Source organism: Falco peregrinus, chromosome 10, assembly GCF_023634155.1.
Source record: "Falco peregrinus isolate bFalPer1 chromosome 10, bFalPer1.pri, whole genome shotgun sequence".
In the NCBI taxonomy this organism is placed as follows: domain Eukaryota; kingdom Metazoa; phylum Chordata; class Aves; order Falconiformes; family Falconidae; genus Falco; species Falco peregrinus.
The window spans coordinates 30,356,105-30,373,528 of record NC_073730.1 but is presented as its reverse complement, the minus strand read 5'-3'; the positions used below and the strand labels follow the sequence as shown (position 1 = coordinate 30,373,528).

The window sequence follows — 17,424 nt, the reverse complement described above, 5'->3', positions numbered from 1 at the left end:
GTAACTCTTGTTAAAAAAAGTTAAAAACGGCTAATTGCAAGAAAGTCACTTGAGAAATACTGTTAAGAGGAAGAGAATGCTAGTGATGACACCAGAAGTTAAATTGTGTGCACATGTACTACTAGATATGATGTGTTTTCTTTTCTAAAATGTTATCTTAAAAAAGGAAAAATATTTTTTCTGTGTCAGATCTCTGGATGCAGCACAGTGAGTTTGTGCAATCATGCTCCCAAAGACAGTGACAAATGCGCAACCTGTCAACTCAAAGTTTTCAACCTCTAGCAGAAAAGTTCAATTATTAGATTAACAGATAGCAGGAGGATCTGAGAATTTGTGGGATTTTTTTAGTTTTCAAATCCCAAATGAGCCTGCTGCACTGAACTTTTTGAATGCCTATGAAGAAAGATCTGTGTTGCCAGGGTGCTGTGGTTTTGGTATCGAGATCCATCCCTTTGTGTGATGGATAGTTTTGAGCCCTCTGTATTGGACTTGTGGATCTGTGTAGCCACTGAGCAAAATGTGCCACCAAAGAGAGCAATCTGAGCTTTTCGTGAGTCCTTCATGAGCTGCTGTTTAGCTGCTGCTGTACTGAAAGGTACATGTAATTATGTATGAGTATTTTCTCTCTTACACCTGCTTATGTCCTTTTTTTTTTCTCCTAGGGAAATCTGTAGTTGATTAAAATTACTGTGAATTTTCTTTAGATAATTGATTCCAAATGAAGCTGTGTACCACGTGTGTATGTATATGTGCAAATACATAAAATTATGGATGCATATGTATGTGAACATAGGGGTGTATATATGCACAGTTAATAGGAAATACCTTTCGCTTAGCAATTAATTTAGTAGTCTTCAGTGTGTGTGGCGTCTTAGAGGTCGTTCTGCACTGCAGTGTTTTGTATTTTCCACTGTGTTGGTGCTATAAAAATGCTAATTGTGCCCATGAAGATGTAGGGTGTTTTTAAGTGCCTGTGTGATTGTTTTTCAGCCCTGCGAGATACAAGGAGGTGTTATTTCAGGTTTTATAATTTGAATATGTGATGGATAGAACTTTGACAGTTTATTAGTTAGAAAAGGAAAAAAAAGACAGTGGCGTGTCGTTCTTCAGCGAATTGATTGCCAGGAGCATGTTATCGACTTTGGTGATAATATCATTATATATTTTACAGTCATAAAATCAAGAAATTCAGATTATGCCCTAAGGGCTTCACACATTTAAATAAAGGATATAGCCATTTCCAGGGCTATTGGTTTAGATTAGCATGTGCTATGAAGAATGTTTAGTGCGTTATAAGAACGTACAGAAAAAGCAACAGTGTGCTTATTGCAGGGATGCTTTTGTTTATTTTCTTTCTCTATTTATGAAATACACTCACTTACAGATCCCCTGGGAGAACGAACAACGTTTGCTCTAAATGTTAGCATGTTAATACAGTGTTAGCTTGGTGCTCTGTTGGGCTAAGAGCTGAAATCAAGTATAATCCTTGAATTATACTGAGTGAGGATAAGTCTCCTTGAAACACCCACCAAAATACACAGTGCCTGGGAAGCAAACCTTGAATGAGCTGCCGTATGCAGCATGGAGAGCGTTACGTGGAGCCGGACAAGCTAATGCAAACACAGCTCTCCTCGATGTCAAGGTCGGGGTTGAATGGCAGCTGCTGCTACTGGGTCCAGCCTGGGGAGCAACCGCCTCCGGCACTGTGAGCATCTTCCTGCATCTTCCACACAGCTCGTGTTCCTCCCGGACTGTTAAGCAGACATGTCTTGGGACTGAATGTAGGTACTTGGGTTGAGTAATTCGGGGTTTGAGTTCAGGTCTGTCTCTAGCTTGCTTGAGGGAACTATAGTTTAAGGTCTATTGCCTTGAAAAAAAATGATTGTGTTAAAAACCTTGTTTATTACTTCTACAGTAGCTTTAGTGAGATGGATAAAGTACCTTAATGCTGATCATGATAAGCCTCTCTCTACTTTAGATGCAAGCTGAGAAGCACATTGCATCACCCAGCCCTGGGGATTTATTGTTCTCTTAAAAGACTCTGGAAGTCCAAGTGCAATGTCAGAACTCAGCAGCAAAGGTCATGTTTGCCGGCTCGCGCAGGAGCAGTGGGTCCAGCTGGAACACGTATGGCTTAAAGGTGAATGGTGACATCTACAGTAGTAGATAAAACAATTACACTTACATTTACATTTTAAGAGCCTCTGTGGATTATAAATCTATATGCTGCAAACAAAACATCCTTTTGCCTGTGTCAACAGCGCCACATGTTCTAATTAAAAGTGATCACCTTTCTAAACTGAATTCGTGTTACGTTGTTAGTGGGTTTTTAACATCTGCATTTTTTCTCAGTTTGGGACATGAGAATCTAATTGAGTTTAGTTTTGTTGATAATCTTGTTCCGTTTTGGACTGTGAAGTGCTTGTGTCGACTTGCAAACAAATGCCTGTGATATTTCTTTGCTTATGAAAAGGAATTTATGAAAGCAATTTAGAGCACACCATTGGAAAATATCCATCGGTCTTAGAGTTAAAAAAGTTTTAATACAAAACTTTAGAATCATTTTAGAATGACATAGTGGGGCTGGTCATCTGAAGAAGAATGCTGGGCAGATTCCTGCCTGTGCAGGGTATGGTGGACAACTGGGATGGGTACCTGCTGCTCACCCAGCGTGGATTTGACAGCTGTGGTGTTCTGTAGTCAAGAAATTCTAAAATGAGATCTGAGGAGATGTGTTGTGGAAAGAAGTGGTTGTCATTAAATATGGGCTTCTAATTTTGCTGTAGGTTATGGTCTAGTAATGATTTGAGACCTCAAGCTTCAGGTTTCCATAAAATACTCTTAGATGGTTTGTGAATGTCCCCCTTCCTACCTTTGAAATGTTATTTGCAGCTTGAGGAAGGCAAGCTGAGAGTGAAAGCCCCAAGATGTGGCTTCTCGTTACTGGAATAAAACTGAGCTCTGGCAGTAAGTGCAGCCCAGCATCCAGGATAATCCTCCTTCCCGCAGGCTGGGACCGAGCAAGTGCGGTGGCAGGGGTGGCTGGAGAGCCAAGCGCCACAGCGGGTCTCCGCTGACAAAAGCAGGAGCTGTGAAGAAGAAAAGATGACTCCGCTTGTTACACGGAAGGAAAGAGGCAGCTCTTCCCTGGGTGGGTTTCTGGCACGGGCTCAGCTCTCTGGTTTAGTGGTTTAATGTTATTGCTCACCCACCTCCAAAGCTTAAGAAGAATTACAGCCTCGTAATTCAGGCATCTCTTTATTTATGCAGTTTCAAACACAGAAAGAACCTTGTTCAAGAACTGTCATTAAAAAATACTTTTTTGTTTTAATGATGAGATGTTTATGAGAGTCTGGACTATCTGCCTTATAAGTGTCCAATGTGCAAATGAAGTACCACCCCGCATAAATCTCACATCTCGGGAGTGCTGCAAAATCGACCGTACTGATGGTGTTTGTCATGCAGTAATTTTCCAGGCAGGGTGGAAGTTTTTCAGGGCTGGTTACAGCACCAAAATTTGGAAATACAGCGTCAGCATAGGTTGGGGGAGATCTGGGTATATTCTGAGAAACTATGACTGTTGCAGATGGCTGATTTATAATATAGGGCAGTGTGTGTGTGCATTCTCTGTGCTTTTTCATGGGACATATGCTCTAGGGTTTTACGGATGAATTTGTAGTCTCTAGTAATTTGCCATTTCCACCACAGTTTAAAATATCTACATCGTTTTCAGGTTGATGATTTTTCTCAGTCATTTATCCCAAAAGCACTTTATTCTGCTTAATCTGGGTCATAATTGACATGGGACTTGTGCGTAAGCAAACACAGTTATAAGTGTTTGAATGGTCTATTAATGTCAGGGATTTAGTTACGTGCAGCAAAATAGATCAGAGGTTGGAAGAAGTATAAATGTTCAAATAACTGATGAATGCAAGGTCACTATCATGACCTGGACCCAGGAAACACTCTTGAACACTTACACGCTCGTGCTATTAGCTAACAGCTGCCTTTGGCTGTAATGAAGATGTAAGGTTGAAAATTGTTGGCAAGAAAGCTGTTGGAGTTGGATTTTATTTACTGCAAATCAACAGGATATCTTTGCAAGTGTAAAAGACATATGGAAAAGTCCACTGTTACTGTTGTACTTTGTTGTGTCTCCAGATGTTCTCCCTCCTGCCCCACTCTGGCGGCTGAAAAGGGAAAATGGCTTTTCATTGTTTTTAGCTGATGGTGCCAGCATCTGCCTTGACATTTCCATGGGGAATGATATTAGCAGTGTTCTGAGTTTCTGATTTATCATTTGGGTCTCATTAGATTATTTGGTTTTAATAAAATATACTGTAAAAGCATGAGGTTTCAACCCTGTTTAATTCTTCTGAAGCAGCAGGAGTGAAAACAAATCAAGGGAAACAGTCGGGTGGCCACTAAACTATCACAGCAACGCTTGCCAGCTGCCTTATTTTTAGGGGGCTATAAATGAGGCATTAAAACATTGCTCTAAGTTGATATTTTTCATTGGAGGGGATTGTATTTGTGTGCTCAAACACACTCAAAGATCTCCATATGCTTAAAATGGCTCTATTTTTTAGCATACATTTAGTCCATCATTAGTTCATGGCATGGACTGTGCAGTTCTCTGGGGGAAGGAGAACCAAATGAGTAACTTCATTTGGAAGTACTCTTCGTTGGTCATATGTGCTTCTAGATTTTTTCACAATGGTATTGTAAAAATCTCGGTTCCATAGTTCTGAATCTAGTTTATTCATCCACACTTGGTGGGTGTATGACAGTAACAAAGTTGACCCCAGTGTTGACTGCTGAAAAAGGCGCTTTTAATAGAAATGCTAAACAGTATAGCTTTTCCCCCCAAAGCTTCTGTACTTCTGCTTATCAAAAAACAGCTGCGCAGAAGCCGATTTTATTGTCAGTGCTTAAATCTGACCTTTTAAATAGAAATGAGCTTTGGAGAAAAAATTGGGCAAAAATTCTCAAATATAGGTGTCAAGACTAGATCCTTACCGTTTATAGCAGACTAGCTTTTTGTTCATTTTTTACAATACCTAGAAGGATGGGGCAAAATCTGTGACTAGAGCTCCTAGGTGATAATAGTATAAATTTGAGCAGTGTCAGTCCACATTTAAGCAAGTTTTCTGGTGGAATCTTTTGGGTCTGAGAAACTTCAAATTCTTTAAGATCTCACATTTTTGCTTGCTTCTTTGTGCCTTGGATGTTGTTTGTTTGGTTACTTGTTTGGTTGCAATTATTTACAGTTCACTGCTGGGGTTTTTTTGACATCCTAGCAAGAAATTCCGCAGACAGCTGCAAAATATATCTTTAATCAATTTTAGGAAGACTGATTCCCTAACTAATGTATTTCTGCTAAGACACAGTATAAGCTTTTCTGCAGATACTCAGGAGGAAAAGTCTTCCCCACAAAGGTGTCCCTGTCATGGATTGCTGTAATGTCATTATCGTGTGGTTCAGGCTAGGCTGAGTGTTGTAATTTGTGTACATTGGTGCTGTGGTCTAAGACCAGGTGGCTACTAAGTACCACACAGCCTCACTCCCCCAGCAGGATGGGGTGGGAAGAGAATTGGAAGAGTAAAAGTGAGAAAACCTGTGGGTTGAGATAAGAACGGATTAATAATAATAATAGTAGTCAAAATAATAGTAATAATGTTGTAAAAATATTGCAACAGCAACAATAATGATAATATTATTATGATGATAATAATAATAATAATAAATTTGTCATGAAAAGGAAAATAACAAAAAAGTAGGAGGGAAATAAAACCCAAGACAGACAAGTGATGCAAACGAAAAACAATTGCTCACCACCAGCTGATGCCCAGCCAGTGTCTGAGCAGCAGCCCCCAGCCAACTTTCCCCCCAGCTTCATAGGCTGAGCACGACTTATGGTATGGAGCATCCCTTGGGTCAGCGGGGGTCAGCTGTCCTGGCTGTGTCCCCTCCCAGCCCCTTGTGCCCCCAGCCGCCTCGCTGCTGGGCTGGGGTGAGAGGCAGAAAAGGCCTTGGCTCTGTGTGAGCACTGCTCAGCAGTAAGGGAAACATCTCTATATATTAACAACACTTCCCAGCACAAATCCAAACCGTAGCCCATGCTGGCTACTGTGAGGAAAATTAACTCTAGCCCAGCCAAACCTGCACAATTGGCCTTATCAGTACCGTGCTATCTTATCTTACACCCCACTGCTTTTTTATCAAGAAACATCTTGTGCCTTTTTTTAAGCTTCTCAGGGTGAACCCGTGAAAGCTGACTCTGCTAGTTGTGTTGTTTCTGTATATGTCTATAAGCAGAAAGAATAGAGCAAGGAGACAGTATTTCTTGTGGGGCTTTTAGAGCAGCGGTTCTACAGGCAAACAATAGAACTTGGTTTTCCATCACTGAAATGTTAATCGTGTAAATATTGCTGATACGGTTAGATAAGTTGGTATACAAAGAAGTAGTAGCCTGTTAGAGTTTTGTCTGCAAAATTAAGACTTCTCAAGTGTATTGGAATTAAAACAACCCATACAGATGAGAAGTTTTCAGATCCATGAGGTCTGATGCAGGCTTATCTCTTATTTCTGTAAACCTAATTTGTGTGCAAATTTCGTACAGAAGATTTCATGTGGCAACAATTCCACTTTGAATTCATTTGAGGTAGTAAGGCCAAAAGGTTTTATTGAAATGTTCGCGTGTTGAGGTAGGAGTTAGATCTAATTTGCCACTTAATGGTGACTATTTATTCATTTATTTTCCTTTGCACTTGTGTAAATTTCCTTGTTTCCCTTATGTCTTTTCAGGTCAGGATCGCAGTGAAGCCACTTTAATAAAGAGGTTTAAAGGTGATGGTGTCCGATACAAAGCAAAACTGATTGGGATAGATGAGGTTTCTGCCGCACGAGGAGACAAGTTATGCCAAGACTCCATGATGAAGCTCAAGGTGCAGTGAAATTTTTAATGTTTACTATTATGGAGTCAAGGGGAGCAAATTTCAGCTTGAACTTTTACTCATTCTCCTTTCATGACACTGAGTCTCACTCTGGTTAATTATGTATTGAAATGAGTCAATTTTACATGAACTCCTGGCTGGTATTGCTTATCCTAGTTTAATTTTAATACATTATCTCTGAGTTCAGTAGTTATACATGATTGACACCACTGCAATTTGTCCACAAATTATAAACAACGCATCTGCAAATTGAGTAATTTTAGTATGCAAAGGGGGTGTTAAACCACTGTGAAGCAAAATGGTGTATCAGAATATTTTATATGACAGTGCTAATTAACTGCAGCCCTGCCTTTGACCGTTACCTCCTGTCAGGACAGGTGAGAGGGGATGAGTGACTGTGTGGGACATAGCCAGGTGTAGGGGGGACTGGGGTCCTTGTTGGGAGGAGTATGTCTCGCACCTCTCATGGCAGGATTGATGGGTTACAAAATCAGGAGGCAGTGCACTGGGAGGACAGAACATAAGAAGATAAAGAGGCATCCCCAGAGTATTGGGGAAGAAATGGAACAGTGCTAAAGGCAGTTTTTGAGGAGACTGTGAACTTAGAGAGCAGACAGAGCCTGAAGGTCCTAGTGGTGTAGGAGGGTGGCTTTCTGGAGCCTGACAGACATCTCCCTCTGGCTGAGTCTTTTCCTACAACCCTCAAGATTCATAAGAGCTCTCTATAGGAAGCATTCTTTACCTCACCCTGGGACATATGGAAGGCTGGAGTCATTGAGAAGGAAGGACAGGGCGTGTTTTCCTTGAGTGCAGTGTTGGCTGTTGGCTTCCTGTCTGCATTGTAGAGTTACAAGCTAGCTCTAGGACTAAACCCTCTGCAGTTTTTTCCCATGTTTTCTCATTCTAATCCTCTCCCTAGCATTCTGCCAAGAGAGCTGATGGATTTTCCATTACTGATTTTTTCAGGAGAAATCACTAAATGGTATCTTTTACACTACCAGCCGGCAGGGTTCCAGTCCCAAGGAACTGGGATGAATAAGTTATTCATGAAGAAACAGCAGAGGGTCACATGCATCTTATGGTTCAAGAATCTAAAAGCAAGATCTGGTAGATAATTTACAAATCAGCTACAAACATTTTATGACAAGCAAAAACTAATCTACTGGAAAAGGTGCACCATTGATATGTCACATCTGCCACAATATTCCTATCTGTTTTAATTGTATACCAGATATTTCTCATAATTTCATAGTTCCTATGCACAAGCGGTTTTGCCTCTCTCCTCCGTGGGATGCCATTTCCATGTCTCCCAGATAACCTGTTTGCATAGTGGAGAGATTGATTTAAACATCGATGGGAGATGACTAAATCTATTAATGGAAGGGAGCATTACAAAATCATGTCTGTATGTAAGGCAGCATAGCATGAAGTTACGGGGTCTGGAAACCAAGTGTCCTACAACTTCAGTTTTAAGGCCCACCATAAGTTTTTGAGTGACTTTTTGACAAATGACTCAGGTTTTTCTCTTTAATTTTCATGTCTCTGTAATGGGAACAATTACCTCATGGAGGTCTTAAAACTTAAATTAGTGGTTCATAAAACATGTTGAAATTGCAGAGCACCAGATAATGGCTAAATATTTTCATTTATTTTCTAATGCAATTGATTACATTTGATCTTGCTACAGTATTATTGGTCAGGGCAGGCTCCCGAGAAGGTGGAAACAGAAGTTACTATTCTAGTTATGCTGTGGGAGAATAATACGTATAATACATGAGATGCATATCAGCAAGTTCACTTACGAATTAAAAGCCTGAGATCATGAATAAAGCTAACCCTCAATACCAGTTTTTTACAGCAGAGGTGTAGTTTGATTTTGATAAAACTATTTTTCTTCTATAAAAAGTTTATATTTGCTTATCCCAGGTAAATCTGCCCTTGATGTAAGCTAAAGTTGTTGGCATTTTTTCCTCCACTGCTTGTTGGGTTTTTTCTTTTTTTAAAAAAAAAGTGTAAACCAAAACAGTTCATAGCTGGGAAAAGTGTGCTAGAAACAACTTTCAGATTCCATGAAAACAAATTTCATGGAGGATTAGCTAGTGCAGGGGTTGGAAGTGGGAGCACATTTGAAATACTCTCTGGGTAGCATAAAGATATGTGGTACCTTGAAAAAAGGGAGGAAGCCAGAAGTAAGAGGGGGACTGTTCCTGGAAAGGCCTAAAGTTTTCCTAGAAAAGTGGTGAATTGTCCACAAGCAAATCTTTGTGCTCTGCTGTGACACCTGGAAGAGCAATGAAACCAGCCAAGCTGTTCTTTGTTTCAACAGGGAATTGTTGCTGCGGCTCGTTCAAAAGGAGAACATAAACAAAAAATCTTCTTAACAGTCTCCTTTGGGGGAATCAAAATCTTTGATGAAAAGACAGGGGTAAGTAAAATAATCACGTGATAGAACAAAATAGAACGTTTTTTCTGGATGTTTCTTTCAAAGTGTTTCCTAGGCAGGCAGTAATACCTCACCAGTGTAAGCACACATGAGACATCTGAGAAGCTTGATAAATGGTTGTCATATATCAGAGCAAGCCATGAGATGACTGAGGTGTAAAGTGTAGCATAGGGACATGTTTATCGTAAAGCCTACTCCTGAGTACTTGTGTGGAACCACTTACTTGAGTACACAGATGCCCCTTACGCGCATAAACACTCACAGGTCTGAGTCCAGAAAGTGGCAAGAGGGGATCTGTTTTTCTTCTGCCAGATAAAAATTTGCTTCTCAGAAATATCAACCCATTGTCTGCAGAAGACTTTAGCCGTCCATGGTACAGGCTGGTATCTGTGCCCACGGGGGTTTTCTCATCTAGCCTCAGCCCAGCTGCCCCCATGCTCTGGATGCTGCTTAAGGCTCCTTGGCAGTATAGGTCAAGTGGCTTTTGAGAGTCTAATGACAAGGGATTAGGATTAGAGGCTAGGATTGCCTTGGATTGGGCTCCTTGTGTCATGGGAAGCCGAGGGCAAGAAAACAAGCTGGAACAGGGAGCTGTGGACAGCTCCAGCTGAGTGAAGCTTGGTTTCCCCAACGATGTCTGAGGTAGAGAGAGGAAAAAGGAAGGGCAGCGGGAGCTGGGGAGCTCCTGGGAGCAGCGCACACTTAGCTGGGATTGCCCTGAAGATGCCCCAGGGGAACAGTAAGAATTTCCATCAGGTCTGTTATTCCATATGCTTGCAGTTGTGGTTACCACCATAATGTGATATAACCGTGTTAACAGCAGTGATGTTTCCTGTGAAGTATGAAGTAACCAAAAGAATCAGAGCTTTTGTATTTCAGTGGCAGAAAAATTACATATTTTATGGAATTGCAGGTAAAAGGTACTGGAAAGTTTGATGTTGCTGTTTGAGGCTGCTAAGTGGCAACTTGTCCAGTAGCATTTGGTCGAGGAAGTTGCAGGAGACTTCCATGCCTCACGCAGTTTCTGCCACAATGATATCATGTTTGATTTTTTAAATTGCTCTGAAAGAAAAAGCCTAAGCAAAACATTATTCTACTTAGATACAAAGCGACAACACACAAACTGTTTTAATCCTGATTAAGAATATTTTTACAGCAGTTTAAGCTCTGCCTTGAATTTTAAAAAGCTCTTGATTTAATCTTTTGAAAGATTAACTATTTAACATGATACCAGAAATAAAACCCTACTGATGATAGATGAAATTATCTTTGCCAGTTAATTTATATTATTAGAAAATCAATGTCATTGAGCTCACTGATACATAATACAAGTAGTTAGTAATGAAAAGCTCATTTGGAATGTGTTGTGTACAGCATGTATAAAGTATTCATACAAAAGCAGTGTTTAAGAGAACATTTCTGAGGTTAGAGACTGTGTTTGGAGGATAGGAAATGTCAGGATTAGGGCTGCCAGTGCAGTCGTGATTGGGTCCTCTAATAAACAGACATTAGAGTAGTACCTAACAATGTGACGGCACACATTTGGCCAGAGAATACCAGCTTCATTCAGTGTACAGAACAGAGTGTAATGCACTGAACAATATGGTGATATTTTGTTTTCTTTTCCTTCTGTGTGCAGCCTGCTGCCTAGGCACGCGCTCTGCAAATTGCAGAGGTCACAGTTATTTTCCTAAGACTCAAGTCTTTCCTTGGAAAAATAAAAAAGAAGAAAGACTAGTCCTTTTACACTTCTTTCTGAATGTTTCACAAGTATTGGGTTTCTTTTCATAAAATAAAAAGGGAAAGGGGCATGCATTTTAGAAGCAAAAGTGTGGTTTAGCCAACTTGCCTTCCCTGCAGTGTCCTGCATGCTCTCCTGTCTGCCACTAGTGAGGTGGGGACATGAGAGCAAGTGTCCTTCGTTTCATAACTTTGACACCCTGTACTCTAAATCTGACAACTATATCATCCTTAAACTAACCCTGCCACTCACTGACAGAGGTTTAGACTGAAACCTTTAAATCCACCTTCCAGACATCTGCCCCTGAGCTGCTGGAGTGATGGACAGGAGTATTGAGTTGTCTGTCTTGAGACAGGATTGCGACAGAGGGCTGTGGAGAGCTTTCAACATCACTTTTTATGTGTTGTTTTGAAAGCAGGAGAATTGTTCTTTCCATGCCAAGGTTTTGAAGCAGCATTGCATGAACTCCTCTGCCAGTTCTTCACAGCCTTTTTCCCCATCTTGGGTCTCTCTGTGTCCCAGAGTTTCACGTCCTTGTCCCACTCTTCTCATAATCTCTCTCATCCAGCCTATTTCTGCTTTGCCAGCCTATGGTTGTCATCTCATTCCCGTCCCTGCTGGTAGCCACATACAACCTCAACATCTGAAATACAGTGGGCGACGTTCAGAGCAGGTCGTGGATAGACCCCGCCAGTGTCCCTGGGCTCTCCGAGCCTGCAGGAGCACTACCGAGGCAAGGTGCTTTCCACAGCACAAGAGACAAAGATTTGGGGGTGATAGACCGTGCCTCATCCATATGGCTTTGGCTCATTCTGGTGTTACACTAAGAGGTATCAGTTACCGCAGTAGTAAATAATACCTTTTCTGTAGTCTCACGTCAATGTCTGTGCTAAAGTCGCCCCCAAAGAAAGCTGCATTACTGCTGTAACGTGGAACCTTCTATAAGGCGAAGTAAGGACAATGCAGCTAGGTGATGCAGGACACTGACAATCGCATTCTTGATTTAGAAGCAACAAGGAACGTCCCACAAACTGGCAAAACTGGGGATGTACAGTTGCTCAGCCTGGCTGCTTTGATGGGAAGAAGCAAAAGGCATTAGAAAAAGGTTATGTTTTGCTCACGCAGATCTTCTGATACCATTTTAAACTTCGTAAGTTTATAAGGTTTGGAGACTGATGTTCACATTTGTGAAAAAGATAAGCCCTTAATAGGGAGCAGCCTGTAGGATCTTGCATTTGCTTTCTCCTCCTTTAACAGCCCTCCCTGTTCCCCACAGGGCTTTCTGCCTTAGTTGTGTTTCTATGATTTTGGAATTCCCAAAAGGATATTTTGGGCCACAGTACTCATTTATTGCTTATTTGGAAAGATTATTTACCTCTCTGGGGTGTTTCTTCTTAATTTTTATCATTGGCTACTGCTATCATGTCTGCCACAATGGCAGTCTGATGTGATAGAAGAGAGAAAAAATATTCTGAAAAAAATGTAGGCTTCTGTATGTTTAGTATCTTGTAGGCTAGTATTGGATTTTAATCTATCACAATAAAAAATCAATTTGTAGCTCAAAACTAGCAATTTTTTTTAAAATTGGCAGTCATAGCTGACTTCATACAGATGATTTAGGGGAATTGCTCCATAATTCATTACAGATGAAAGGCTGTAGTTGGGTTTCTACTGAAAATGATAAGCAAGTTTTTCCCCCCCGTACTTTATAGCTCTCTTTAATATGTTCCAGACCTAATATTCATCAAAAAATATTGATTTTAATAATGTTATTATTCCAGCCATCAGGAATTCTGTCCTTTGAGTAAATTTATCCATGAAGGAGATTAGGTTCAAGGTGGAATATCATATGGGAAGAATTTATCTTACCAAGAAAATACAAGAAGGTTTTGCTTTGAGTTTGCACTCATTGCACTATTGTAGGTGCAATACAATTTAGTTCATCTGTAGCAGTGCAATAGAAATAATAACACTCCTCTCTTACGTTTCATCATTCTATTCCACGAATTAATCTAGATAAGTCCCTTCATACCACTTTTCAAAGACTTGTCAATGTATTTAGAACGTGATGGAAGAGCCCTGCTTAGCAGAGTTCACCCTGCAAGCCTGTAGTTGGCGTATACTGTTATATAGACTCACGCCTCTGCTGGAGCAGCCTGCTCACATAGGCACAACGCAAATTGTTTTGCTGTTCAAGTCCCAACATTAGCTGTATGCTCCAAAATGGTATTTAATTTGACTAACAGGATGTTCTGTTGTGTGCCAAAAAATGTCATTACACATGGGCTTTTTGACCCTATTTTCTTCTTATAAGTGTACCTTTTTTGTCTACTGTCACATGTTGGCCACCCATCCCACTTGCATTCTCCAGAATGTTTGCCAATTATATACCTCACCTGGAGGAAATACATTATTTTCTTTTAACATAAAAAATCTACCACAACTTTTACTAAACTCAGGCTTTTTCTACCCAGTGCCATTTCAGAGATTCCATAGCTGCAGATCATATGAAAATAATTTTTCACCACTCATTCTGTCATAGTTAGTTTAGTTAGATCTCAAGCCGAAATGTATTCTTCATTAGTAGGAATCATGAGAGTCCTTTTATATTTTCAAAAGCATGATCTGTAGAAGGCAAAAATGCCAAGAGCAGCATTATGCTCTTTTTTCCTTTTCAGGGTGGAAGTTAGTGGTTAGTGTGTTCCTTAGAAAGCAACAAAAAACCCCATAACTTTGCATATGGAAAGATTTGCAAAATTTTTAAAGGACCATCATTGTTCTTTAGATATTTATGAGTTTTATTTTGTTAATCACACACATCAGGCTGTCTCCCTGTGATGGCTTAGCAATGCTTCATTAGACATGCATGACTAATACGGTCTCCGTAAAGAGGCTGTAATTGTCTCATTTTTTATTTATGTAGTAATAAATCTTTTTTTACTGTTGGTTACTTTCCAAAAATGTATTTAAAAATAATAACTAAATTCTATAAAATACTTGGGAAAACATTTTCTTGTACATTTCATGTAATGAGGTGTACTTTTAAACTCTTGTTCTTTCTAATTGCAAAATCCTGTTGACTTTAATGGAAAACCCAGACACTGCGAAAGGGAAATAAGATGAAAGCAAAAAATTACTGTTTGGCTTTAAGTAAAGAATTATCTCTGTTAAAGTAAAATTTTGTATCAGCTTGTAGGTATGCAAATTGCCAGAATATACTGCAATATATAGCTCTCTATGAGTTATCGTTATGGATTCATTATTTATCTAGATTCCACCGTCGTCCAAAAAGCATGGTAGACCTCTATGAGTATCTTGTTTATTTGTGAGAAATTCCCTGAAGACATGGATTGTAACCTCGTTTATGGATATGACAGCCATTTCACTGATTTTTCTTACTTTGTCCTGTGCAGAACCCTAAAAGTGAGTTTCATTTGCATTGTCTATTACATGCTCTGGAGGGTTTGGCTGGTCTTTCAGACACGCTGACCCCTACCTTTATCACGATACAGGGCTCGGGCACGGCCTGTGCCATGGTAAAGTTTCTAGATATACTGTAAGTGTCTGATTGGGGTACAGTATTGCAGAGAAGTATTGCAGTGTGTTACTTGTGTTTTATGAATTTAATCTGTAGCCATTTTCTTCAGGCTGTCAGTATGAAATCCAGGAAGGAAAACTGTATTTACAAATATATATATTTCATGTTCACTCTCTATTCTCATTCTCGTTATCTGTCGCTTCCTCTAACCTTTATTATCTTTGTGGAGGATTATATGACTCTCATGCAGAACAGGGCTTACCTATCTGAGAAGGTGAGACTCGGTGAGTAACACCACCCCGTTCTGTGGAAAGGGGATCAGACCTTACCTGTAGCATTTTGTACAAAAAAAATGAGTTTGCCTTTTCGTGCTGGCTGTAGAACTAGTGACTGTGCTCCTGCTTTAACTCTTAACGATGTCCAAGTAAGTAATACATGTAGTGGGTGGCTACAGCCCTGCTGACCTCAGATGTCTCTTCCAGAGAGATAATGTTATGACTCTGATATGATCCAGCTTCTGGTTTAGATGCCTACTTCTTGCCCATCTTCCCGACCTTTTAAGCTCTCTTGACCTTATAATGCACAGATTTTTCAAAGTTGTTGCTAAAGCTTCTGTAAAGCATTTTCCAGCTTGTTCTGAGGCTTTATCAGGTTTGCACTGATAACCCCTGGATTTGCTGCTTTTCTCCATTTGATGTGAATGATAGTGTTAATTATGCTGATAGATTGCTAACAGGACAGCTGAACTTGGCTGAAAGAAAATTTTAGCGTGATTAAAATTCTCACTGTTGGCAGAAGATACCTCATTTAAAATGTACCAAAGGTGGTACTTGACTTTACTGGAAATCTGTTGGTTCTGGCATCTCTGACCAGAAATCGAGGTACGATTATGGATCTGTAGTTATTCCTTGAAGCACATGTGCTGGAGCAGATGAAATGTCAAACTGTCAAGTCTCTATCACTGAGCATCTCTGAATATTTAAAAATAGAAATAAAAGAAGGAATTAATTTTATCTGCTCTCTACTTGCTCTGCAGTGAGCAGGAGAGATGGTGTGATCAGTTCACTGAATTTCTGTGTTTGCCAGAGCGTGGTATCGGCCAGGAGGTTGCTGATGGTCCCTGCTTGGGGCTTCTTCCAGCTCCAGGCCAGAAGCTCCCACAGGTGGGGTTTTCCCCCTTCATTTCTTTGAAACTGATCTTCCCAAAGTCCCTGGGGCCCTCTTCGTGGTTGATCTCAGGTGTAGTACTTAGTTAGCATCATTAACTTACCGGCTGATTTTGACTAAAGTCTTTCCACCTGGCCTCCATGACTCTTGCCCCTGGGTTTTACACCTGTATTTCTGATTTCTCTCTCTCCTGTAGTTTCCGTCTGGGATTTCCTGGGTGCTCTCTGTCCTTGATCTCTTTTTTTTCCTGCTATACTTTTTATCAGAGTTACTTTGTTTACAAATATAAATTTGGTTATTGTGTCAAACCAAATGATGCCAGCCCTGTCATCTTCTGTTCAAATCTTGACTTGTCTCTCCAGCCCTCTCCTTACATGTTTAGTCAACAGTTCAAGCTTAACGTGGCTAAACTGGGCCTTTTAATCCTGGCTTCCAAAGGTCTTTCTCTGACCTCCTTTTTGGACTGCTGAGGAAACTGCCAGCATCATCTGTTATTCAGCCCTGTAAATTCAGCAGCCTTTTTGACTCAACATTGTTTTCAGTTGTCACATCCAGGATAACTCCAGATCTTGCACATTCTTCTGAACTACTCTGAAATACAACATTTATTGTCATGCTTCCAGTTAAAACCCAGTCCTGCCTCTCTTCATCTTGTGTCTCAATTGTTATCCTTTTCTTTGTCCTTGACAAATGTGACTTATTTTTGAAATCCATCGTGACTGCCAAGATTGCTGTCTCAGCTTGTTCTTTTGATCATGTCACACTTCTCTTTGCATTCCTGTGCTGAATCTGCCTTCTCTGTTTTATCAGCCCCTTGCCTAACTGTTTTTTTTCCCAGGCTCTTCATAGCTGCCTTTACTCTTCATCAACTTTCAAGGAGTCATTCCACAGTACCAACTTTCATCATTCATTAATTCAGTTTTCAAATAAATGACTCTGGGCCTCTTCCATCCTGCCCGTCATACTTTGGAGGAATTCTTTGCATGTATTCATGCAGTATCCCATTGTTTTTTCTTCAAACCCCTCCATAAAACACTCCCATGCTAGAAACTTGTTAAACTCAGCAGTGCTGAGACTGCTGGTACGCTGTGATCACAGCCTGTCACCCAGAGGTGTGCTGTGTCTTGTTGTCACCCTGTTGTCATTTGCCTGGGATGAGGACAGCCCATCTACTGGCTTGTAGATCCAGCCCGTGAGATCATTTTTCTGGCCTCTCTTGTTTCTGTTGTGGCCTTGCAGAGGTGTGGCTTGGGGGGGGAATGGCTGCGTGGGTCAAATCAGCCAAGCCTTCTGCCGTGTCAGCCTGGCATGGCAGGGGTGAGCTGCCTGCAGCGTACTCACCCGAGGCACCCGGGGCAGGGGAGGGATGGAGGGCATCTGCCAGGGCTGGGAGTGCGGGCTCCTCCGTGCCTGAGCGTTTGTGGGGAGGAGTACTGCAGTCATGCGTCTCAGAGATGTCCCAAGGGCCATCTGGCCCTTACCTTTCAAGGGTTCGAATTAAAGTGTAAACTCCCTCGGGTTACCTTTTAACTCGTTTATTTTTTAATCACAATTAACTCTTTATAGGAACTTCTTGTAA

At 40.7% G+C, this 17,424-nt stretch overlaps 1 protein-coding gene across 8 annotated transcripts in view; it reads left to right on the top strand.

Annotated features, from left to right (window-relative positions):
* DAB1 (DAB adaptor protein 1) overlaps nucleotides 1–17,424 on the top strand; it is a 168,019-nt gene that overhangs the window by 94,845 nt on the left and 55,750 nt on the right. For 4 of the 8 annotated variants that reach the window (XM_027780428.2, XM_027780431.2, XM_027780432.2 and 1 more), the window contains exons 2-4: nucleotides 1,979–2,140; nucleotides 6,808–6,947; nucleotides 9,283–9,381. In XM_027780428.2, the coding sequence (XP_027636229.1) occupies nucleotides 2,059–2,140; nucleotides 6,808–6,947; nucleotides 9,283–9,381 (321 nt within the window). In that variant the 5' untranslated portion in view covers nucleotides 1,979–2,058. The remainder of the gene's footprint in view (nucleotides 1–1,978; nucleotides 2,141–6,807; nucleotides 6,948–9,282; nucleotides 9,382–17,424) is intronic. The other 4 variants (XM_027780427.2, XM_055815495.1, XM_027780429.2 and 1 more) reach the window with 1 other exon arrangement.